Source organism: Thamnophis elegans, chromosome 2 (assembly GCF_009769535.1).
Source record: "Thamnophis elegans isolate rThaEle1 chromosome 2, rThaEle1.pri, whole genome shotgun sequence".
In the NCBI taxonomy this organism is placed as follows: domain Eukaryota; kingdom Metazoa; phylum Chordata; class Lepidosauria; order Squamata; family Colubridae; genus Thamnophis; species Thamnophis elegans.
The window spans coordinates 57,012,221-57,037,607 of record NC_045542.1 but is presented as its reverse complement, the minus strand read 5'-3'; the positions used below and the strand labels follow the sequence as shown (position 1 = coordinate 57,037,607).

General features: G+C 37.3%; 1 protein-coding gene across 3 annotated transcripts in view; it reads right to left on the bottom strand.

Moving 5' to 3' along the window:
• Positions 1-14,621, bottom strand: part of SEC14L1 (SEC14 like lipid binding 1) — a 32,008-nt gene extending 17,387 nt beyond the window's left edge. Inside the window, exons 1-2 of one of the 3 annotated variants that reach the window (XM_032208607.1) lie at positions 14,219-14,621; positions 11,594-11,684 (exon numbers count right to left, since the gene is read on the bottom strand). In XM_032208607.1, the coding sequence (XP_032064498.1) occupies positions 11,594-11,656 (63 nt within the window). In that variant the 5' untranslated portion in view covers positions 11,657-11,684; positions 14,219-14,621. Of the gene's footprint in view, positions 1-11,593; positions 11,685-13,588; positions 14,010-14,218 lie in introns of those variants that run through there. The other 2 variants (XM_032208608.1, XM_032208609.1) reach the window with 2 other exon arrangements.
• Positions 14,622-25,387: the final 10,766 nt, after the last annotated feature.

Here is a 25,387-nt window from a genome sequence, read left to right as displayed (position 1 = left end):
GCTGGCAGGCAGGTAAGTGGCTGCTGCCAGATGTGTGTGAGGCATGCTGCAGGAGTGGGGGGAACGAGGGTGAGGTATGGGTTGGATGCAAAAGGTTATATGAGAGAAGTTGGGGAAGGTGTATGAGAGGGTTAGTGAGAGCATATTCATTCATAAATCACATTCTTGTATCAGGTCAGATTCTTGTATGAAATCATTGCATTTACCTATTCCCACATATTTGACACTGAAACCACCCATTAAGATGATCTGTCTGTGCATGTGCATGTATTAATTGTATCATGCTTTTAACTTCTTATAATTTCTCTATTATGCCCTCATTTTTATTTTCTATAGGGGCATAAACTTGAGTTGTTAATATTGACATGATATGCTGATAATTGTAAGATCATGATTCAGTCCAGTTTCAGAGTAAACTTTAAGGTATTCCAGCATAATATATATCATTATTTTCAGGGGGGAAAGTTTTCAATTTATTGTATCAAGTTATCCAGATACTTTCCAACACATTCACTTATTCCTAGGCTATGAATTTGTAATTTCTCCATCTCTCAGAGGGCATTCAGGAGCTTTTCTGCTGTGAATAAAATTGTAAGATTCCTGGCAAATCTTCGCATCCCCTGAAAAGCTATAAAAGTCTGCCAGGGACTCAGTTTTTTATTGCCTTCTGAAGTTATTCCTCCACTGTATGAAAATTATCAAACTAATATTTTTTTCTTCTGACAGAAAGCTGGACATTAATAAAAGGTTATTTCCTTTTCTGCCTCTAAACATTTTAGTTTCAGTGTGATGGAACACAGTCCTTTACCTTGAATGTAGATTTAACACCCTAAGAAAATACGGTGTTCATAAATATGAATTCTAAGAATCCATTCAGGCATAATAGTGAATCAAACTTTAGAAATTTACCTCTAGTGCTAAAGATTAGAAAGGTATCTCCAAGGTGGAATATATGAATAATAGCCATTTTTGCTAATGGCTTAGAAATAATAGGGAAACTGAGAAGTAAATTCAGAAACATCTGACCCATGAAAGAAAACTCTAGCCACCTAGGTTTTCTGCTTAACTGATTTCAGCTATTATAGTAACTGAGAATCTTGAACATCCCTCACCCTCCCCAAAATATACACCCTGCTCAGGAAAACAAAAACTAATGCAAAAATTCATCTCAAATTCACAAAATCTGCCCACCTAGTGCATCTATCCTTGCTTTTTTTGGGGGGGGGGACTTCTTGGTGGCTTTTGATGCCATCAACCATGGTATCTTTTTGGGCTGACTTAGGGAGTTGGAGCAGTCATCTAAATTTGAGGATGGATGGATGGACGGACAGATAACATTTGAAGGTGTCTGTTTGTTTAACACCAAATTCTGCAATGTAGGTCTCTTATAGGTAGGTTTAACCTTCATTGTTATTACACCTTTAAAAATGCAGTGTGCTAATACCCTGTGCAACTAGCCATGTTTCAAATGCTTTCATGAAGAAGATAACTAGGCAGGTACTTTTAATTTAATTTTAAAATGCTCAGCACATATGCGTCTTCAACAGAGTTGCGTGAAGCCAACCGCAGTGGCATTTTATTTTCCAAGAACAGTTTTCTGGCATTATGTGCATGACAAAGTCTGGCATCAGCTGCAACTGAACAAAGCCTTCAGATATTATTTCCCACATACCAGCTTACAAATCTTAACTCAAACCATGTATGTAGTTGCTTAGCAACCACAAGATTTGCAATAAGCTATTTTTTTCAGCCAGAGGTTTAAGCATTCAAACAGTTTCCTTCCCTGCAACATTTCATGATACATTTGCATTAATTTTAAAGATTTTATATAAGATTCTAATGATATCCCAAAGTGTGCCTGAATAAATTACTCTAGATGTATCAAAAGAATAAGTGATTATCCATCACACAGCCAGAGCAACCTAAACAATGTGCTAACAGCTAAAGCAGTGCTAATATCAGCATGAGAGGAGTATTTCAAAAATCAGTTTTATAAAATCAATGCTATATTGGGAAATGTTAAAGCAATAAAAAAGATAGTGTTAGTGGTGCTCTCTTCTGTTATGCTTGGCGCTATAGCTTTCTAAAAATACTACAGGATATGAAAGCCACCTGCTCTCTCCTTTAAAACAGATGCCTGTCAAGAAACCACATGGGAGCTTAAACACATATAAATATTGCTAAGTGCCACTCACAGGAGAGTAGTGTCAATTATTTTTATTTGACAATAGAGGTACTCCAAGACAATTAATATATCAATATTGTACCTCTTGGCCACAAACAGTTGTATCCACTAATTATACATATCAGTTTAAAGTTACCAAAAATTTCCTCTGACAAATGAATAGCAGAAAACCTATAAAACGCCCAGGGATATGGTTGTGCCATTTCCATATCATATTCTATGAACCACAGTAATCATATTAGAAGTATGCAAACATTACGGGCATACTGACATTATCAGAAGTATATCAAAAGGGTTTGGCAATCTAAAATATAATGCTATTTTTTAATAAAAATATATCTTCCTCCCAGATAACTTTTCTTCCTTCTAGATAAGTTAAATTCCTCTATTTTATAAATTAATCACTCCACTAAATGCAGAAATTAACTCTTTTGTCTCTGGAAGCATATTGACTAGTTCTACACTTGCCTCATTACAGTAATGTTGATCCCTTCACCTAATTTTCTAACTCAGTTATTCTCAACCTGCAATGTCATTACAGGTGGTCCATGAAGACTTGAAAATGATTTAAACCTTGAATTAAGTCTTGGAGGGTCTGTGGTCATGGTCCGAGGCCGCAAAAGATTTTTAAAGGGGATCCAGGGTGAAGAAGAGGTTGAGAATGACTGATCTAACTTATGCCTCCAATGTGAACAGAGCACCATTCATGATTCAGCAAGATAAGTATTTCATCTTTATTACAGCTACTACTTAGAAAAACCACTTAATTAATCCTAGACATCTTTTGTCCACTGTTGTGTTATTGTTATGTTTTGCATACAATATTGATTACAAATAACTGCTATTTTTAAGACAAGGTTTTCAGATCTTGTTCAAGAACATATATGTTGTTTATATTGTTGGCAACCACTTAAAACTACTAGAAAATCATGATTGTAGCTCCTAGTAGCAAAATGCATCATCATAATAGTAGCTCACACCTTGAATCCAATTCAAAATTGCATACAATCTTGATTGCAGTATGGATAAGAACATTAAAAGTTAAATTGGAATCCTCTCAAACAGCATCATCACTACAGGAGCCTTGTGCAGATAACTAAGTTATAAATGGCCAATCTAAAACTGCATAATGGCTTACGAAGAAATTTTGTTAGAATAGCAATAGCAGTAGACTTATATACCGCTTCATAGGCCTTTCAGGCCTCTCTAAGCGGTTTACAGAGAGTCAGCATATTGCCCCCAACAATCTGGGTCCTCATTTTACCCACCTCGGAAGGATGGAAGGCTGAGTCAACCCTGAGCCGGTGAGATTTGAACCGCTGACCTGCTGATCTAGCAGTAGCCTGCAGTGCTGCATTTAACCACTGCGCCACCTTGGAAAATATTCTTAAATAATTTTGGTGACGTAGACTGGCTTAAGACATCAAAATATATGGCATTTCCTGTAAGAGGCTGGTAACAAAATTAACTAAAGAGATTCATATAAAAATAAACCAATGCTGAATACTTCACACATATTTCCTTATGAGATGTGCATAAATATCTTCTCATACTACCATTATTTGGGTAACCCTTTCCAAAAGCCTGGAAGTACTGTATTAACAAATGAAAAAAATCTGGGGGGGAAAAAACCATTCACAATCCGTTCTATTTTTTTCAACAAAAAGGAACATTTTACAAACTTGAGAAATGTATAACCGAAACACAAATAGTACTCTAAACTAGACAATCTAACTTCAAGATTGTCAAGCAAAACTATTTAAGTAACAAAATAAAACATACTAAATGAACAATTCAAAATTCACTCTTGGGACTGAAGGAAGAAAATGTACTAGCAGAGCTATATAAGTTCTTGAAGTTAGTCCAAGATTGATGTCACTCACATTTCCTATCACATAGAGAAACACAATATGTTTTGGAAAAGAAAATAATTCCACCAGGAAGCTCATTACGTATTGTGATATTGTGGCTCAAACATCTCTAAATGCTCTGACACTTATTCCCCCTGTCTTGCGAGATTCAGGAAATTTAAGAATATGGCGAACACATCCTTTTAATCATTCAGGGCTCACATATACTCCAGTATTACTACAGCAAGAGCATGATAACATCTCTGCCTGTTGTTGCAGTCAAATCACAATTTGCATCAAGAAGGGCCATGATGTTTAAGACAGTTTGAAAATGGTTGCCTCATTAATTCTATTAATTCATTTGCTTCTTTAACCTGCTTACAATCTATGCGAACGTTCTGAGATTTCGGATTTGGATTCTCAAAACTCTCAGTTGCTTCCTTATATGAAACATTTCTCCTTTTCACATTTGATATGATGGCGAACATTTTCTAGCAGGAGGCAATCAAGCATGTTAGTCCTAATAGGTGTGCCACACCAATACTGTTAACTCTTCTAAAAATGTTTTACCCACAGCTGCAGATGAAGACATCTTTGTAACACAGCTGATATCCCATAAACTCATAACACATAAAGTTAATTGCCCCTCCCATTTTATTTCCCAGGATATTTTCATCCATTAATCAAAGAATGTAAATGTTACTACTTTTCCTACATTCAATTACTATAAGATAATATTTCTTTATTGTATTACTGCTTAGAGATCTTCAAATTATGGCTTAATGAATATTAATCAGTGACATGACATTTTAACAAATTAGAATAAAAGTGCCCTGTAAGATGGCAAAAATAAAGAAGCTCTAAAATGTACAGAGGAACAAATTCAATGAAAATAGGATTCCTACGTCAGTTCCATGATCTGAGTAATAAATGCTTCCTTGCTTCAGTTCATTAATGATTTTAACAGATCTATACATCTAATAAAAAGAACCCTGCTTAACATTTGGATGGGGAACCATCCAGAAAGCCCAGGTTAGATTAGGCAGCTGAAAAAGAGAATGCAATGAGAAAATATTTCCACCTTATTGCTAAGAAAGTTGTATTAAAGTGTTCCATGTAAATCATCATGAATTGAGCATTAATTGAAGATACTGCTTACATAATGCAGGTAGTCCTTGCTTACCCACAGTATTTGGGACCAGTAAGTCTTGATGAGACATTTATAACCTTATTTCAGAAACCAGTAATGAAGCCTGCAAATGGCAACCACATGGCTGTGGGATGCTGCAACGTTGTAACTGCGAGTGGGTTGCAAAGTGCTTGAATCATGAGGACATGTCTGTGGGGGCATTCAAATGGCTACAGCTACAAGGATGAATTTTGCAGTAGCTGCCTGCAACAAATAGCTATCAAAAGGTGGAACACAAAGATATTGTAGATCATGGGCGTCAAACTTGCTGCATCACATTGCGCGATGTTTTTCCCATTCGCAGAGCTGGAGTGGGCATCGGTTGCAGGTGACACATCTGGCACATGGGCCACCAGTTTGACACTCCTGTTGTAGACAAATTTTTTTGTCTGCTTTCTCTTTTATCTATTGGAGTAGCTAAATGAAAGATGTTTTAGACAAGACATTGCAATATTGCAAAGTTACTTGTATTTAGTAGAAAAATTCACTACACAGCAGCACTACATTATTCATAAATGTCACCAGAGAGACATTTAAGACCTGAGGCTCTATTCTGGAGTTGAATAATGACAATATAATTGCCAGGAAGCATAGGTGAATACTTCCTCTCACTAAAGGTTTGGTTACTATGGCCTCCCTTCAGCATAATATGCATGTATAAATTAATTGCTATCCTGCCTGTTTTTCCACTTGATATTCAGGACAAATTAACAAACAGTTCAAATTCATAAAAAACAATTAAACCAATTTACTACCATCAGTTATATACATGTTTTAATTGGAAGGCCTTCAGAATACTAAATATGAGCACTAAACCCAGGAGGAATAAAAACCCGTCTAAGTTCCTTTCCTTGTCTGCATATTAAAACATTTTGACATAATTAATGATAATGCATAGATGCATCCAGACATTTAAAAAAAATAAACCAGTTAAAAGTTAAATTACAGCTTAAGCCTTGAGTACAATGCCACAATGACCTCCTTTTCATGACTATATATATAATAATAGTTCAGACAGCATTATACTCATGAGTTGGGGATGACTCAGTAAGGTATCATCAGAGGCAGTTTCTTCTAATTGTGTTTGCAAGAGAAAACAAACTTTCAAACTGAGGGCTCAGTCTATTTTGACAGATGGTGCTGATGAATTGGAAGTGGCTGAGATAGAGGTTTACTCTCCTTCCGAAAAGAGATGGCAGTGAGGATCTTGTTGCTTATACCTTCAGCTATCCCATGAAACAGAAATGTGGTAGAGGTATGTCTGTGTCTTTGGGGGGGGGTGTTATTGCTGAGTGACTGGGACAAGAGATTTGGAGAACCAGATCAGCTAAATGGTTAAGATGGCTGTCTCAACTGAGTGTTATCTGGGGTACTTTGACCTGGGAGAGGGATGCCAGAAGATGGAGGGAAAGGAGGTCTGCCAGGAGCAAAGGAGTAGACAATAATATCATGGGAGTGATGGGCAGCAGAAGTGGTATAACGGGGCAGGAAACTCTTGAAAAGGCAATCTTGATACTTAAAACTAATTCTGTGTTCCATATCCCCAAGCTCTGCCAAATATTCTATCACCAGATCCTTCAGTGGCCCACGTTGCTGAGTAGCTGTAGGGGAACTATCCATTGGCTTTCAAGCCACAACCTTATGCAGGAGAAGTAGAATGGTTTTGTATATTTTTGTACAAAGGTACAACTCTACAGATAGCAGAAGGGAAATCATATGTGCAAAGCCTTCTTGGACCAGATGGGATTGCTGCTGCTATGCCAGCCTTCCTCTAACATAGTGACTTTCACGGCTGAAATGCTAGAGCTTGAGGATGAGTTGTTGGTGAGGTTCCTAAGGCTTACAGTAATGAGGGACTTCAAATTACCTTCACTGGGTGTGGAGTCAGTGGCTTTGTGCGTTTATGGCCACAATGAACCTAACCCAATTCAGGAGCCTCCAAGCCTGCCACTTTCTACAAAATGTCACAAATTTGGTTTTTCTCTTAGGCATTACATGACTCTACTTTAAGGGACTCATCTAATGATACATACAGAGATAATTATAAAAAGGGTGACTAATATTTTTTAGTTTTTACTCTGATATTTTTGCCTGCTACTTTTAATCTGTTAGCCATTCATGTGCTAGTTGGCCAGCTATATAAACTAAATGAATGAATCAATCAATCATTTTTAGAATCGCACAGCTGATTATGTTCTATATGCATTTAAGTCTAAGCACTTTCAATTAATGGAATTCAACTTCTTATTCCATTCCAGATTGTGCCTGAAACTGCAAGTTAAGGAATATTAAATAAGAATTTAAATTAGAATGTTTCAAACTTAAAAATATCTAAGCTATAATATAAGGCAACAATAACTATGACCTATATATTTCAGCCTACAGCACTCAAGTGAAGACTTCACTTGTCTAAGAAAAGAAGAAAATGTTTGTTTAATCACAGACCAATATACCTTAAGCAATCATTGACAAGTAAATATCAATTAGTGGTTAGTATGCAGCACTGCAGGCTACTTCAGCTGACTGCTAGCTGCAGTTTGATCTTGTCTGGCTCAAGGTTGACTCAGCCTTCCATCTTTCCCAGGTCAGTAAAATGAGGATTCAGATTCTGGGCTGACTCTGTAAACCGTTTAGAGGGCTGTAAAAGCACTATGAAGCGGTATATAAGTCTAAGTGCTATTGCTATTTTCAGTTGCAAATAATAATTATGATTAATCCTGGCCTATTTTTTTTCTGCCCTGAGTGTATTTCACAATGCTAGAAATCAAAATCAATACAATTAATATTGCCAACTTGTAACTCATCAAAATTAAATGCATTTTTTTCTGAAATTCCATTTTACTAAATATATATGCTTTATTAAAAAGAACAGTTCAGATAAATTTTATTCTATTCATATTTTTTTCCTATTTCATGCTTAGTTATAAGCTTATGCCTGACCAACTCTGACTATAAGTCCTTAGGTATGGATTAAGATGCTTTAAAGTTTTAATATCCAAAATGGAGTTAATACATAGTTTTAAAACAGATCTCAAGGATCCCACAATTCTATATTTAGAAGTCCTATATATATTTCACAGAACTATTTTATCCATTTTTGTTGGATGCTTTAAATAAAAAAAGTATTTCCCAGATGTATCCACTAAGCAGAACTCTGTATGTTTTATATTGCAAGACTAAAAAAAAAACCCGTTGCATTATGTGTATTGAAAAACTACTTAAACATCTTTGAAAAATCTATTTCGCCATTAGTGTATAACATTTGGCATACAAAAACTATGAATGAAGACATTCTTACAAAGTTTTAAAGCCATCTGCAAACTGTTGGGGTTTTTTTGGGGGGGAGGCATTTCAACACTCAGGAAAGTGTTGAATTAATTCCTTTGATACATATAGTGTCTTTTTCTGAGTTCTATTCATATGTACTGTGGAAACATAACAAAATCACTGATCAGAGCAATCCCTGAAGGATATGTATTTGAGATAACAGAAAGGTTATTGAACGGTTGCTAGTAATGAAGAATACAACACAGTCAATTTGCATGCAGAGACAAATCGTACCAGAAATAAGAGACTGTAGTTTATATAGAATCATTGAATATAGGAGCTGGATGGAACATCATCCATCGTTAATACAAGAATCCACTAAACTATTTCCAGCATAAAGCTCCACTTTCAAATGGAGGTTTTAAAAGTTTCACTGCAAGAAAAAGCAACCTTTATTGTCAAGAATTTCACACACACACACACACCAGTGTTTAAATCTTTAATTTAGTCCACTTGTCCTTGTCCTGCTCTTGGTTTCAATAGAGAATAGATACCTCTCCCACCTGATAGTCTTTTCAATATCTGTGGATTGTTGTTATGTAGCTCCTTAGGTTTTTTTCTTTCTTTGCTTCCTTTTTTTTTTTTTTTTTGAAAGCTAAACATGCCCAGGTCTTTTAGGTAATTTATATACGGTAGGTCTTGGTTTTCAGAATCCTTATCACCATAACTTGTGTTCCATCTGTTTCATTTTCCTTTCACATTATACTCAGAACTGAATATAGTACTTTAAATATAGTCCAACTCGTGGCTCGCAGGCTGGATGCATCACATACTGGCCTCGCCCCCACCCAGTTTAGCGAAGGGGAAAAAAGTCCCAATACTTAACATGATGACACGAGTTTGGCAACCCTGGTCTAACTAGTATAGATTACAATAAAACTATCCTCTTCTGTCATCTGTATAGAACCCTTTCTTATCCACTGCATCACATTGGGTAGTTTGTGTTCATCTAAAAGTCCACTAGTATTCCTAGAAACTTCTCACATGCAATGCTCCCTAAACCAGATTTCTCCTGTCCTGCACCTTATTTTTCCAGCCAAATGTATGACTTTACACTTGTCACAGAAATATCATTTTACTACATTTGACCCAATCTTCAACTTTTTGATGGTGATATACTTGAGTATTTCAATGATAATCTCTTGGAGGGCAAATTTGTAGTAGAGACAAACTCTAGCACTAGATATGTACTAGAGACAAATTCCTTGTGTGACTAATCACTCTTGGGCAAATAAAGTGTTCAATTCAATCCAAAGTTAATCAAATCAAACATCTCAAGGTTGAGTTAGTGGCCATAGTGGAAGGCAATGGTGCCAAAGAGTTATTTAGCGTAACAGCCCCTAGAATTACTACATAATTCTAGAATTAGTCAAGCAGTTAGAGGACATCAAAAAATAGTGCCTTCCAAACACAAATAATCCCTCGACTACTTCAGGGATGGCCATCCTAAAGCAACAAAAGTATATTACATTTAAGGTCCTACACTGAGAAAACAACAGTGGATAGGATGCAGGAAGAAACAGTTGTGATAAAAGACAGAATAAAGAGGTAGCAATAAATGTCCAGGAAGCATAGATTATAATATCTGCTGCTAGCATGTGTTGAATGTAATTTTTCAGATGTTGTTCCTCTAGCTTGTCTTTTTGACTGGTTAGCAAATCTACTGTATTTGTTTTCTGAATAGCTTTTGTAAGAATAGTATAGTAATGATTGCGAATATGGCTAAAAAGTACAGAAATTGAGATCTGGTTAAGTTTTTAAGAACCATGAGTCCAAGAACACTGAAATATTGTCATTTATTTTTTGTTCATAGGAAGCTGATCATGTAAATAGGAGAAATTCAGAAGATACAACAACAACAACAAAAAGTTTAAAGGGGCTTCTGGCCACCCTGGTCCTCAAGAAAAATTGAGCAGCGAGAGTCAAAATTGAACTGATTAAATTCTGTTGGTTTGGGGAGGGCATGTTTGAGGACAACATGAGAAAGCCATTGCAGGGCCTAATGAGATCCTCCAATATGGCAAATGGTGAGGGATGCTTTGAACAACTGTAAGGCCAGCAGTACTAGTCCCCTCTCAATAATAATACAATCAATCCTGAGTGAAGATCCAAGTTAATCTACATACAGTATTTTAATAACATCTTGAAATTCTTCCTTCTGTTGCTAAAATATAATTTTGAAGGTCTGTAGCCAATGATATATTAAAAAGCATTTAACATATAACACATCAAATACTTATATTATTTTATCAGTATTTCTTAGCACAAAGCAACTGTTTTACATAGCACATTGTGCCTATTTGCTACTGCCAACACCTTCAGATGTGCTTTTCTTCTTACAACAATTCTGCCAATAATATTGCTGGTTTAGGAGCAAAAGATTTTTAAAGGGTACAAGAATTTTCCACCTCTCCTACCAGAGAGGAGAGACGAGTATTTCAAAGTAAAGCAAGAAAACTGCAAACAATATTACAATCTCAGAATCAGATGCTCCAGAATAGCTATTTCAGACAACACTTAACCATTGTATACCAAATATGTTTTACAATGTAACTTTAATATGAAGAATATATCATTGGATTCTAAAAAAATACAGCAACATAATAAAAAGGAAAAAAATATTTTCCAAAATAATTAGAGAAAATTATGATTTTACAGCACCCTGTCTGTTTCTGATTTCATCAGCAGATAGCAGTCTGTTTAAAGCCAAGCAGTCAAAAGTAATATAATTAAGATATTATGCCAAACCAAGTTAATTTTCTTACAAATGCATTTCTATAACATAACTTAATCAACCAACGTCCTCAATAGCCATGTATATTATTCCAATCTTTTTCATGATATTGTTTTAAGTCATATATTTATGTCAAAGAACAGAAATAAACGTGCCATTTTGAATATATATAACTGGAACTAGTTATAAACACTAACTTCTTTAGAGTAACTATATTCAAAGCCAATTAGATTTCTTAATCTTTTCTTAATTAACCAATCAAGCAATAAACAGAGTCAATACATTATATTACCAAAACAGATACTTACAGCCATAATTAGCTCAAAGGGGTGTTTATACACCCGCACAGGAGACTGGTATTTCTGCACCATGGTTACCAATAATTTGTGCTATACAGATCTAAAAATAAAATAAAAAAACAATTATAGGTATATTGCAGATGAAACAATAATACTCACCAAGACTTTGTAGATCATGTAGTTAGCAGCCTAGTTTCTTGTTCCACTTATCTAAGCAAACAGATCTTAAAAACAGAAAATCGCTAGTTTCCTGGTTCATGTAAATGGGAAGCTACAGTGAATTGTAATTCTTAGCTAGTTTTGCTGCTTGCAATTAAGAAGGATAATGTTTTGTACAAAGGAGAACAGATGTTAGATAGTAAGAGATATAGCCCTCGGTATTTAAGAAGACATCCAAACTATGAACTCTTGAGACAATTGTTTCAAATAAAAAGAAAATTACTATTATCCACTCTAAAGCAAGCAATGCTTTTACATTAATGCTAATATAGCCCTAGACTCAATTTCAGTTGAGAAATAAAACGATTAGGTTTATTTACAAAATCAGAACAAATTACTAAATAAGATGGGAGAGGGAATATTTAAGACTGTTCTTAGTCTCTAATGTTTGTGAAAAAAAATTAAAGTGATTCTGACCAATATAGTTATATAAGCCCTTGGAATTCTGAGTAGAAGTTTGAAGACATTACTAAAAAGATATTTAAAGTGAACTATTCTCTAAAACAAATAGCTAATTTTGTGACTTAAACAGTAGACACTAATTATTAAATTTCTGGTTCATTCTCTGCTGGAACTCAAGATTGGTAACAATCATTTTAATAAACAAGTTTATTTTAAAGTCATTAAAATATTTTTAAAAACCCTATGAACACAATAAAGCTAATGTATCACAATAGCTTTCCTCCATACATTTTGTTGTGTGTTTCACCGCATTTTCATGGATCCGTTTCAGTGCTGATAAACACACAGAGAAAGCAGATACTAAAAATATCTATCACACAGCACACCATCCTTAAGGAATGTGCAGAACTGAGTTATTACTGCGTATTGGCATAAAGATTTTTCAGGAATGAAAGTCATACATTTGTTCTTCAAAGAATATATAATTCTAACTAATTTCCTACATTAATTCAAAGGGCAAATAAACATTTTAAAACAATACAAATTTACAAAAAAAATCAGTGAAATTAATAAGGAACACTTTCTGCAGCTGCAATGGAAACTCTCTTTAACCAAATGACTACATTTTTAAACCCATTGGCAAGCTGAAGCTAACGAAAACTTCTATAAACTAAGGAGAAGAACACTGAAGAAAAGTGAGCTCCTTTCAAAGCAAAACCACAATCAACTACTTGTCAGCAAGCCATAAACAAACTATTTATCATCAGATATCTAAGCAGAACTATCAGACCAAATCATAAGCTCATTCTTGAAAAGCAACTGTTCCTGACTATTTATGCAAGACTACAAAATAGCACAGAAGACAATTCTTTATTACTGCTCCTTTATTATTAAAAAGCAAATAAAACATGGAATCTATTTACTATGCATCAACTTGACAAAGATAGATGACAAGATGAATTTTGAGCTGGACACCGGGACTCAGCCCTCCTCCCCAGTACTTGTGAATATCGCATGGAAAAAGTTTAACATGGAAAAGGAAGCTAGACATCATGCCAAGCTGAGATGCCTGGCTGCACAAAAGCTAAGAATTTCAGTGACCCGGTGTAGAAAATGAATGCTAAATCCAAAGCAAGGAAAACAAGCATACAGAAGCAGTTTAGAGAGGGAAGTAAAAGGGGGAATAAAATGAGAATTCTAAGCTAAAGCAAGGGTGTGAAAATACATTGCTTAAGTTTGTGTTCTAAGAAGGAAAAAAGGGAAAAGAGGGATGCATCCCAGGGCAAGGATGAGTAGAGTTCAGCAGGAAAGAAGCCAGAGAATACAGAGGAACTGTCTAAGAAGAGATTGGGACAATGTCTGAAATAATAGAACGTTTCTTGCCTGAGCAGGGGGTCAGACTAGAAAACCTCCAAGGTCCCTTCCAACTGTTATTCTGCTAAGATGAAACTGACCATCTGCAATATCTGGTAGACTATATGCGTTCTCCAAGTTCTGTTCTGTTGATGCCAAGTAGATGGATTTGATTGGGTTTGGAGAGGAGGGCCAGGACAGATTCAGAGAGCAGAGGCTCCTTCCAGTTTAATGGTGCAAGAATAATGGGGAAAAAAGGGGGGAGTCTGCAAAAAGACTCCAAAAGGACCCCGGGGTGGGTGCGGGGTTCACACCTTCCCAAGGCAAGGTCAGAGTAGGGAAGGCAAATAAAGGCGGCCATAGACCACCATCCCGTGGGAGGCGAAGGAAGAGGGACGGAAGGGAAAGCAAGGCAGGAGAAGCGGGCGAGGATCCTTCCCCGACTGCTCCCAACCGCCCACAGCCAAGAAGGTCCAGAGGCGCCGGATGCGAAGTCCCCATTCAAAACGCAGACGCGGGTCTGGAGTCCCACCTGGGAGGCAGAGACAGGCGGGTACGAGATGGAAGGAAGGGGGGGGGAGGAGAAGGTGGTGGGAAGAGCTGAGGGGGGGAGAGGAAGGGAAGAATCAGCCCATCCAGGTGGGCGAGGCGGAAACCCACCTTCTTTATCACCAAGGCCGGCAGTTTTCCTGCTTCATGTCGGCTCCTCGTCCTTGTGATGCCGCTGGCGATGGAAGGGGCCCCTCCTGAGTGGTGCTGCTGCCCCCCACCCCCGCCGGTTCCGGGAAGGCGACAAAGAGGAGGAGGAGGAAGCCGAGCGACAGCGGGCCGGCGATGTTACCCAGTGGCGAACCAGAGGAGAAGGAGGGGCCCTGTCGCCCGGCCGCTTGTGCGCCCGCGCACTCTAAAGAACGCCTAAGCAGCCACCCCCACCCCCACCGCAGGGAAGGAGCTCTTTCTGCGCATGCTCTCCGTAAACCCGCTTCTGCGCAAAAGCTGGAGCGAGGGTGCGTGGAAAAAAATGTCTTTTTCCATGCTACGTTTTCTCTCAATTTCCCCCCCCCTCTTCTTTAAAGAGGAGGAATAATTTTTCGTGTTGGGGTGAAATATTGGTTTATATAGGAAGGGTTCACGTGTTCCTTGTATTTTTGACAAAGTGAGTGACGCGATAGGTTAAGGAGGTTAGGATAGATTTAGCCCTTTGCTTAGATGAGCGATTATTTGGATTGTCAGCCCAAGCAAACAAATAAGAAAAAAAAGTATTCATGCTTATTTCACAAACCTTAATAATAAAGATAAACTTTCCAGGAACCCACTGCTTAGTCATTCAATCATCTGCTTCTGTGACACTAAAGGAGAAAAAAAATAACGACAACTTCAATGTAGTTTTTGTGGAAGTAGCTCATACAAAATATTGCATTTTAGGACTGCCTGGAATAATTGGGCGTCCAAGAGGACTTGCATAATTTCAAGCTTTTAAAGAATGATGGATGAAAAGATAAAATATAGTTTGTTTGCTGTATTGAATGTTTTCCTACAAAGGAAGAAGCAAAATAAAAATTGGAAGTGTTCTGGTTTATACACTAGATTATGGAGTTTAACATATGAATGCAAGAGAAGTTTGCTCAGGAAAGATACCACTTTGATCCCCTTCTCTGAAATAACTTTAGGAGCAGCTTGTGGAGACATTCTGTCGTATACAGGTAGTCCTTGACTTACAACCATTCATTTACTGACCAAAGTTACAGCGAAACTGAAAAAGTGACATCATGGTTTTTCACTTTGCAACACCCCCATGGTCAGGTGATCAAATTTCAGACATTTGGCAACTGGCTCATATTTATGATGGTTTCAGGTCACCTTTTTGGATCTTCTGACAAGCAAAGTTAATGGGGAAGCCAGACTAACTTTACAACTGTGTTACTAACTTAACAACTGTGGTGATTTACTTGACAAGTGTGGCAAGGAAAGTTGTAAAATAGGGCAAACCTCACTTAACTGCCTCACTTAGCAACGTAAATAGCAATAGCACTTATACATATACTGCTTCATAGTGCTTTTATAGCCCTCTCTAAACAGTTTACAGAGTCAGCATCTTGCCCCCAACAGTCTGGGTCCTCATTTTACCCACCTCAGAAGGATGGAAGGCTGAGTCAACCTTGAACCTGTTGAGATTCGAACTGCTGAACTGAGCTAGCAGTCAGCTGAAGTAGCCTACTTACTGCACTTTAACCACTGCACCACCTCGGCTCTTGTTAAAGTTTCCTTGCCAGGTCTCAAGAGGTGATCAAATGACCCCAAGACACTGTAACCATCATAAATACATGCCAGTTGCCGAGCATCTGGATTTTGATGCTGTGATGGTCACAAATATTAAATAATTAAATTGGTAAAAAAGTACTTCCTTTTATATATCACCATAGCATAAAGCACTGCTACAGCATTATGATTAATAAAGGTGGATTTAGTGTGAAGCTTGAATAAGAAGAAATGCTTCAACTGGTATAGGTCACTAACAAATGGCAATACTGATGTATTGGAACTTCTGACGTATTCAATAACATCTGTTCTTTTATTTTAGTTGCCATGAAATTGCCGTGGGAAAAGATTGTATTGCTATTGTTCATGAAGTGGAAGTCTGCAGTGAATACTCAACCGTGCACTTTAAACAAAGGGCCGTTACTGAATTTTTAACTGTCAAAGGAATCCAATTGAAATTCATTACTGTACCCTATGCAGGCTGTTTATGATGATGACTATATTGATGTGAGTACTATACTATGCATCTCTGGTCTAAAAAATGTAAAGATGATAAACCATGATACAGAATGAAGTGGACAATCTGTGATTGTAACCAAGGAGCTTCACATGAGAACATTGATAAACTAGTCAAGAACTGTCAGCAGATCACTCAAAGGGAAGTTGCTGTATTTGATCAACAACTTGACACTACAAGAATGTGTGGGTCAGGTTGTTGAATATCAGAAGGTTTATGCAACATGAGCTCATTGTAAATTAGAGGCTCAGAAAAGTAAGCAGGAGGAAAAAAACAAAGCAGGGTTGCCACTGATCTGTGCTCCTAAAACAACAAAGGCCAAGGGATATTTCACTTGTAATTACGTGATAGAACTTTGTTAAGACACAATGTGAATGGTTGTCAGGAGAATTTTTTGCAGGTAGCCCTTGACTTGTGACCCTTCAGTTAATGACCAAACTTACGATGCTGAAAAAAGTGATCTATGACAGGTCTTTGTACTTAATCAGATCATCACTAAAATCATGTGATCAAATTCAAATCCCTTGGCAACTGGCATGTATTTATGATTTACAATGGGGTCAGGTGATTGCCATTTATGTCTTTTCCAGGGGACTTCCAACAAGAAAAGTCAATGGGGGAACCATATTCATTTAATGACTATGATTTGCTTAATGATCATGGGAAAAAGTCATAAATCAAGTATGACACTTAACGATGGAAGCTCCAGTCTCAATTATGGTCATGTCAAGGACTCCCTATACTATACTATAAATGCATCTGAAGGTCTCTCAAATCTAGTTGGGCCATCAGGACTGGGGTCCCAGAGCACTGGTGAAATAATAATATGATTCCAGTACAGGTAGTGCTCAACTTACAACAGTTCATTTACTGACGGTTCAAAGTTACAACAGCACTGAAAAAAGTGACTTATGGCCTTTGAAGCATCCCCATGATCACGTGATCAAAATTCAGATGCTTGGCAACTGGTTCATACTTATGACTGGTGCTGTGTCTCAAGGTTATGTGATCCCCTTTTGCAACCTTCTGACAAGCAAAGTCAACGGGGAAGCTAGATTCACTTAACAACCAGGTGGCTAACTTATCAGCTGCAGTGATTCATTTTATAACTGTGGCAAGAAAGGTCGTAAAATGTGGCAAAATTCATTTAACACATGTCTCACTTAATAACACAATTTTTTGCCTCAAATAGTCGAGGACTACTTGTATTATAAACACAATATTCCTTTTTTGTCTTGTTTGAATAATTAATAATAATTGATTAATATTTATTAATTCACTGTATTTCGCTTTCTTATGTACCATCCAGAGTCACTTGTGAAATGGATAGCTATTTAAATTTGACAGATAAATAAATATAATAACATTTCTGGTCGCTATAACATTCAAATGTTTAATAAGTAATTAGTAATTACTAAGTGAATGTGACATGTCCAAAAGGCCAGTTTCTGAAGGCAGATACAGACAGGGTCAGAAAACAATATAGTTCCACATAACATGTTCATAAACTTAAAAAATACGGCATTTATTATCTAGTGTAGATAAGTACCATCTGACCTGTATAACATCTGATTATCAGAATAACTAAAGAAAAAGCTTTAACAAATTAAAGAATTAACAATTACTCAAATTTTACATTTCAGTTAGGGAAACTTCCTTGTCTCCCTTAATAATTAATCATTTCAAAACTTCACTATTTTATGAAAATATGTTTAGTTTAAATAGTTATACTGTGTTACGATGTTCATGTTGCAAGCCAAGATTCTCATGAAGTTGTCACTCCCTATAAATAGATCACATTTTCTGAAATCAGTGTTTCTTCTCGTCAAAAATTTTTGATTGCCAGAGCACTGCTTTGCATCATTCAGCAGAGAAGCTTCCTCAAGCATGATGTCCTTCAAATTCATTAAAATTTCCATAAACTCCCACTCAAGGGCAATGTTCCCAGACCACTATTTTTGCCAAGCAAATCCTTAAACCTTACTAAGACCAGCTGGGGAAAATAACGGAGTGGCATTTACTCCTTCAGTGTCCTACAGAGTTTCCAAATTAATCCTTCCATTGCCTCGCCCTGGCAAGGCTAGTGAAAGCTATAGTGGCAGCCCCACAAGGGTGCCTTGTAATGCTTTCAGCCTTTTACTTATACATAGATTGATACTCTGGGCTTCATGATTTGTAGTCTCTTCTAATGTAGTATCCATTATGGCTTCATGGGTGATGATTATGGCTGCAAGGGGACAACAGTGACCTCTATCTCAGTTCCTCACATCCAGTCAATATAACCATGGTACGTACGGTGTTTCTTCTTTGTGCAGTAGCTATTCTCTCTTCTTCACAAGGAATCCACTCCAGTCTTTCCTCTTCTATTTTCTCACATATTCCATTTCAGATTTCCAGATCTGAGATCCTTTGCCTTTACTGTTCTTCTAACATGCCTATTTTAGTATTTTCCATCCAATTCCTCTGTCTTCATTCAATATCGCAGGATTCAACAGGATGTTTTATTTTTTCTCTCTCTAGCTTGCATCCACTCACTTCCTCATTCTATCCTTCTCATGCCTTTGTCATGCTGTCAATTTCTTTCTTATTCTTCTCACAGCTTCTCTGGTTACTGTTTTCTAATTGGGCAACCTGCAAAGAAATGGGACTCCTGATACAAACTTCACTACCCACTATGGCAAATTTCTCCAATCACACTCGAGGGGTGGGTTTCTGCCGGCGTTACTGCCGGTTTGCAACCCATGCGCAATGTTCGTGTGTGTGAGCTGTTCAATGTAAATTGTTCTGCGCGCATGCACAGAACAATTTACAGTAAACTGCGAAGCACGCAGTCACCAAAATTCAAAATGGTGGAAGTCAAGCGGCGGCGATGGAACAAGTTCAGTGGCGTGTCAGGCCTGGGTTGTTGCCGGTTCTGCGACCCAGGCCTGAATTCCACTACTGGTTTGGCTGAACTGGGCCGAACCGGCAGCAACCCACCTCTGTCACACTCCCTATTGGTGCTTGTTCTTCATACAAAAATGGAAAAACTACTTGCACTTTCCCTCTGCACTGCCCTGAAGTGCAACCCAGAAACCTGCAACAGTCTCTGTCCTGAGGACCAAAATCCTGCACTAGTATTAACAACAACAACAACATCCCAATTAAATTTCTTCTAGCAGATAAATCTTGAGATAGTGAATGTCAATTATCTATTATAGTCAAATTTTAAAAAATCAAAATATGGTCTCTAAAATATTTGGATTCTTGTGAGTTATCAAGAAAGGTGTGGGATCCAATATGTGAAAGCAGAGATAGATTTGAAAAGAAAACAAATTGGACATCATAAAAGTACTCTGAGAGCTGCCTGACTTCTAAGAAAAATCTGATGTGAATGTAATGACGGTTGTTTCCGTTTCATCTTACCCACGCTTTGCAATGTTCAAGCTGTACGTTTGTAAATAAATACAAATATTGACTTTTTAGGAATGGACTTTTCAAAGGAAGTCATTTGAGATAAACGCTGGACTGTTGACCTTCATTTCTTAGGAAAATATGATAAGGCTGATTCCTAATGGCCTTTTTAGACTTCCAGTGAATGGACATAGGTAGAAACTTGCCGCAATTCTTAAAAGCTGTTATAAATTAATTTTTATTTTAAGTTGCTGCCAATGTCTTTTATTGTTAAAAAAAAACCCCTAAAGAATTGATTCTTGCTCCTTCCTGCCAGGATTTCTTTTTTGGAAGGTAACATGATTTGGCACAAGGTTAGGGGATCTGTATGCCACCTTTCATTTACTCCACACTACACCCTCTCCTCAGGAGGCATCTAGGAAGGACAGTTATGGATATTTTCATATTATTTATAAAATCTGCATCACTGTTTCTACTTTTTCTCTTCCCTTCCCAACTAAGATCCCACTAGCACCATCAGAAGTACTTGCTTCAATGTCTTGATGGTTTGAGTTGGCATTTTCTCTTCCTTTCTCCAGGGACTCTTTGAGATTGGACACCGAGAGTGCCCATAACAGTCCAAATGTGGGTGATATCAAAGATTTAAATGGTACCATTTGTTTATATTTTTAGTCTTTGGTATCAATCTATAATACTGGGTATGTTTTTTCTCTTTCTCCCTGCTTTTACATAGTCATCACTTGCATATTCTTTTAAAATAAATAACCAGGAAGTTCAAAGTGGAGTATTAGCTCAAAAAGTTGACCTTCACTGCATCATTGCCTAAAATGTATGCAGACTAACACTGGTGGTGCCTGCCTGAAAACCAAACATGACTCATGGAAATTTGCAGTAGGTTTTGTAGGCTGCCACTCTCCTCTAAGGTATTTCGTGCCAAGGTTTCTGTATACATACAGAACTGAGTGCCAACATCTAACATCACAAGATCAATTAAACAAGCTGCAAAACAAAACGGGGTTTGATCTCGTAGCCTATCAAATGACAATCTTTAAAAGCAGATTATCATGGACCTTTGCATAAATTCGACAAAATCTCATCAAAGACATTCATTTATTTAGGTTAGAACATTGGTATGCTTAAATTCTGAAGTCAAGTCTTGATGGATAATTTTAAAGCAAGAGGATTAAGTATCAAACTGGTTCTGTGAATGTTCCATACACACAATGCTATCTTTACAGACAGCACAACATTGATGGGAATGAGAAATGAGTCCTCCAGGGTATCCTCCCTTTCATACGCAGGGTTGCTTTTGACCCATATAAAGGGCCTTTTGAATCAAACCAATATTTTTAAGGCATGGTGTTTGTCTGCTCTATTCCCAATCTTTGTAGCTCCTTGGGGAATTGACAAAGTGGCTATTGCATGTGGTCGCTACTTTAAAATATGTCTGCAAGAAAACAAGCAAGCACAGAGAGCACCACAGGCACACACACAGACACCCTTGCTGCAAAATAAATACTGCCCATTAAATGGACAGGAACTTTTAGAACCTTAGAATGGAAGCAGAATTACACCAATCAGAGCAGGAGTGCAGCATGATTTTATGTTAACCCGCAATAGCTTACCAGAATTTGAGGTGTGGGGAGAAGAGTAAAATGCCAAGGATTTCTCCAGGGATTTTCTCCATACTAAGTACATAATCTATCTCTAAGCTATATTTCCCATCCCATCCTGTTCAAAGTCTCAATACTGTACTATATAGTGTTTAGTCTACATAGTCTGAACAACTGTGTGAACCACACAAGTGGAAAGCTTGAGAAGAAAAAAATGGAAGTGATGAATGTAAATATGCTCACATGAAGTATGGCAGCTCCAGACAAAGCAAGCATGAAAGCAATTCCTTTCTTTCTCTCAGCCCAACATAATGGAGATATCTCTACAGCATTGTACAGGACCAGATAACTGGTAAAGTAAAGGGTCAGGGGGAGGAAGAGAGAGGGAGTTGTGGGAGAGAGAGAGAGAAGGGAGGGAGGGAGAGAGAGAGAGAGGGAGAGAGGACATTGAGGCGGGAGAGAGAGGAAAGAGAGAGAAAGGAGAGAGAGGAGGGAGAGAGAGAGAGGAGGGAGGGAGGGGGAGAGAGAGAGAAATGAGTAAAACTTCACTCTCTTGCTGCATTTTCTGTATGATGACTAACACCTTAAGAATTTGTTTTTGAAATTCATTAAGGATAGTTGAAAAAAGCACTTTAAGAATGGAAAGCAATTGGGTAGAATTTTGTTCTGAATTTTGTTCTAAGTCTGAAAAGCTTAGGTGGAAAAATACTACAGAGGATAACAGCATCTGGACCGAAGAGTTCCAACAATGAATTTCTGTGTTCCTTTCTTAATAGCCTTGCTTTCTCAGTTGCTAGCTAAACAAGCTCCTACAATAAAACATCTGTGGCTGTAGGATAAAATCTGCTGTCTTACATCTTGCCTTATATGGATGGCTCCATTGCAAAACAATGATCCAGGCAAGCTTCTTCAAGTCGTAGATGTTTCCAAAATTGGGGGAAGGAAGGAAAATAAGCCAGGTGGTCAACTTCATATTTGTGTTCATTACTTGATTTCAACCCTTGGTGGGCCGTTCCCCAACTGCAGCTAATCACACTATCAAAATATCCTGGCATTTTCTTTTTCCACTTTAACTCTCTGATGCAACCTTCATCTCATCCATAGACCAAGAGTGAGACTGAGCCTTAAGTCATCCTTAGCCATATTGTGTTAAAGTAGTATTTCTTCGCTTATTCTGACACCATCCAAGGGCAGCTTTGAAGTGTACAAAGCCCCACTAAGTCCAGCCTGGCAGCAGCTGGAAACAAACTGTAAAAGCAGGGACAGGGATCAGCAATGGGGACAGCTAATGTTATGCTGATATATTTTCCTGATGATTCCTCAATGGAGGAGTACTTTGAATTAACATTGATAAAAGAGCCAACAACAAACCCCAGATCCAACAGTGCATGCACCTTGCACGAGCTTTTTGCAATGCAGGAGTTGCATTGCAACACTGCAACCACCATATTATATACTGTATCAGGTTTGTTTTTATCCCACCTTTATTATTTTTGTAAATAACTCAAGGCAGCAAACACGTACAATATTCTTTCCTCCTTTTATTTTCCCCACAACAGTAACCCTGTGAGGTGAGTTGACTCGAGAGAGAATGACTGGCCCAAAGTCACCATCCTAGTGCCTTAAACCACTAGACAGACCTGACCAAATCCTGTTCCTTGAGGTCCTGTTGTCTGGATCCGGAATTTGATGGATACCAAACGAGTGTCAAATCACCAACATTTCCAACCCCTGGTTAAAATAATGATTATTTATTTAAAATAAACATTTCCTAGACGATCTGCATCAATTAGTAATAGCAAGAACACTTAGACTTAATACCATTTCCTGGTGCTTTACAGCCCTCCCGAAACGGTTGACAGTGTCAGCATATTTTCCCCAACAATCTGGGTCTTCATTTTACTGATCATGGAAGGTGAGTCAACCTTGAGTCAGTCAGGATCGAACTGCCAAACTGCTGGCAGTCATAAAGCAACATTGGAGATGATCACCTGAATAGCTGAAATAGACATCCACTATCAAATCACTGAGGAAGATTTGTATATTATGTGGATTGTGTGTATTTGTTTACTTCTGTCATGTTCTCATCATACTCTAAATAAGAAATAATTATAATAGGCCTAGTTTGACTTATAATAAATAAGATTTATAATAAATAAGTAATAGACGGAGTTTGTTTTTGCGATATTTATTTCGCTTCCGTAACCATGGAAAAAACACTGAAGTCTCTCCTGTATAGGGAAGTACTATCAACAACACACATCCCCCGCTTCACCTCTGAAACCTCACAGAACTCATAGTTTCCAAGAGTAATTATACAGTCTACAAGCCCAAAAGTTGATATTCCTGAGAGACACAGCTGGGAGTCTCACAAAACCTAAATAAATGCCCTGCCCGATAGTGCATTCCAAAACTTTTCTATGCTCCGAGGAAATCTTTCCAGCCCTAAAGGTTAACGTATTTCTAGCAAGCTCACAGCAAACAGTGTAGCAATCATTGAAGTGGGTGGAGGGTATTAGATAAATCGTTTTATGTAAAAAGAAAATCCTAAACTGAAGGCAGATTATGAAACATTAAAAGACAAAAGCACTATGTAAATTGCAATTAAAATGATATCGTAGCAACAAAACAGCTGGAGCAGCAGAGGATATCAGTTAATTTTAATAAAAAATATGAGGAAGTTTTTGTTGTCTGATTAAAAAAGAAAGCAGACACACAAGTGCACTTCAGGGTTAGGGAGCTAAAATGATGGAAATGTCTATTTTTGTATTTCTATGTTCCACAGTCGGTGTGTGAGAGAGCATATCTCAAAGTTGGAATAATATTCACAAATAACATATTCCTCTAGACTTTTTTAGAGATTTGAAAAGACTGGGGATATTTCCAAGATTTTGAGATTCTCAGTTGTTTTAAAAACAAAATGATAGCATGCAATTTGCTGCATTTGAATTCCCAAATTGGTCTCCTACCTCCTCACAATCCACCTTTATTCCCTTCAAACAGGAAGAGAGGAACTAAGTAAAAAAATGTACTGTATGTTGGATAGTATAAAAAATGTACTGTATGTTGGTTAATTCCTAAGCTAACCTTGTAACAACAAATGTTGCCAGTCAAACCCTCGGGGAACCATTATGGGATATGGTAAGTGTTGGAAAACCTTGACTTGCAATGTTAGCCAAATAGCTTTCAAGATTATTTGCCATGGGAATTATGTTGAAGCAACTATAGAAATCAATGACAGGAGATAGTACAAGGTTTTGGACTGAGTCAGTATATGCTAGTCACAGCCAGTTAAGAATTTGCCAATCAGGCAAATGTATTTGAGTCTGGGAACTGTGATGGATTAAATGAGATTTCAAAACCCTGAAACTGAGACAAGCTATATGTTAGAAGTTATGGTGTGTGGATAATATTGAACTCTATCAATAAATCATTACCATTTAGCTGATTAATCTATTGATTGAACTTTAAAGCTTACAAAATAACTAAAAATAGTGCTCTATGGGCAGAAGATAGGATACAAATTATAAAAATAAGTAAAAAAAGAATTGAACTTAAGAAAACAAATTACATAAGTACTTTCTTTTCCAGGACTTGAAAGGAATAATCAAAACCTGTCTTCAAGGAGAATTATTTTCTTCTTGTTTTCTTGCTCTTGACCTTTGATTTGCAGCTGGAGTTATAGAGCTACAGATTTATGGAATGCAAAAACCTTCAATTGTCATAATGGAAACTCTCTTTATGAGAGAAAAAAAAAACCCTGACAAAATACCGCATGTGTCTGAAAAATTTAGTACCACTAGTGGACAAGTGGCAGCTTTAAATTTTCTCCCTTAATTTAGCTTATTTAGAAGATGTAAGGCTACTACACAGAAACAACTCACCAATACAAATCTGCAATTATTGATAGTCCAGGGAGTCCTGGTAAAATATAATTAAGGATGATTGCAATGTGCAAAATGGAGTATTGGAAAATACATAGGTTGCAGTGGCTACATATACGACTGAGTTTTAAAATTACAATTCTCAATCCTAGACATCAAGTTT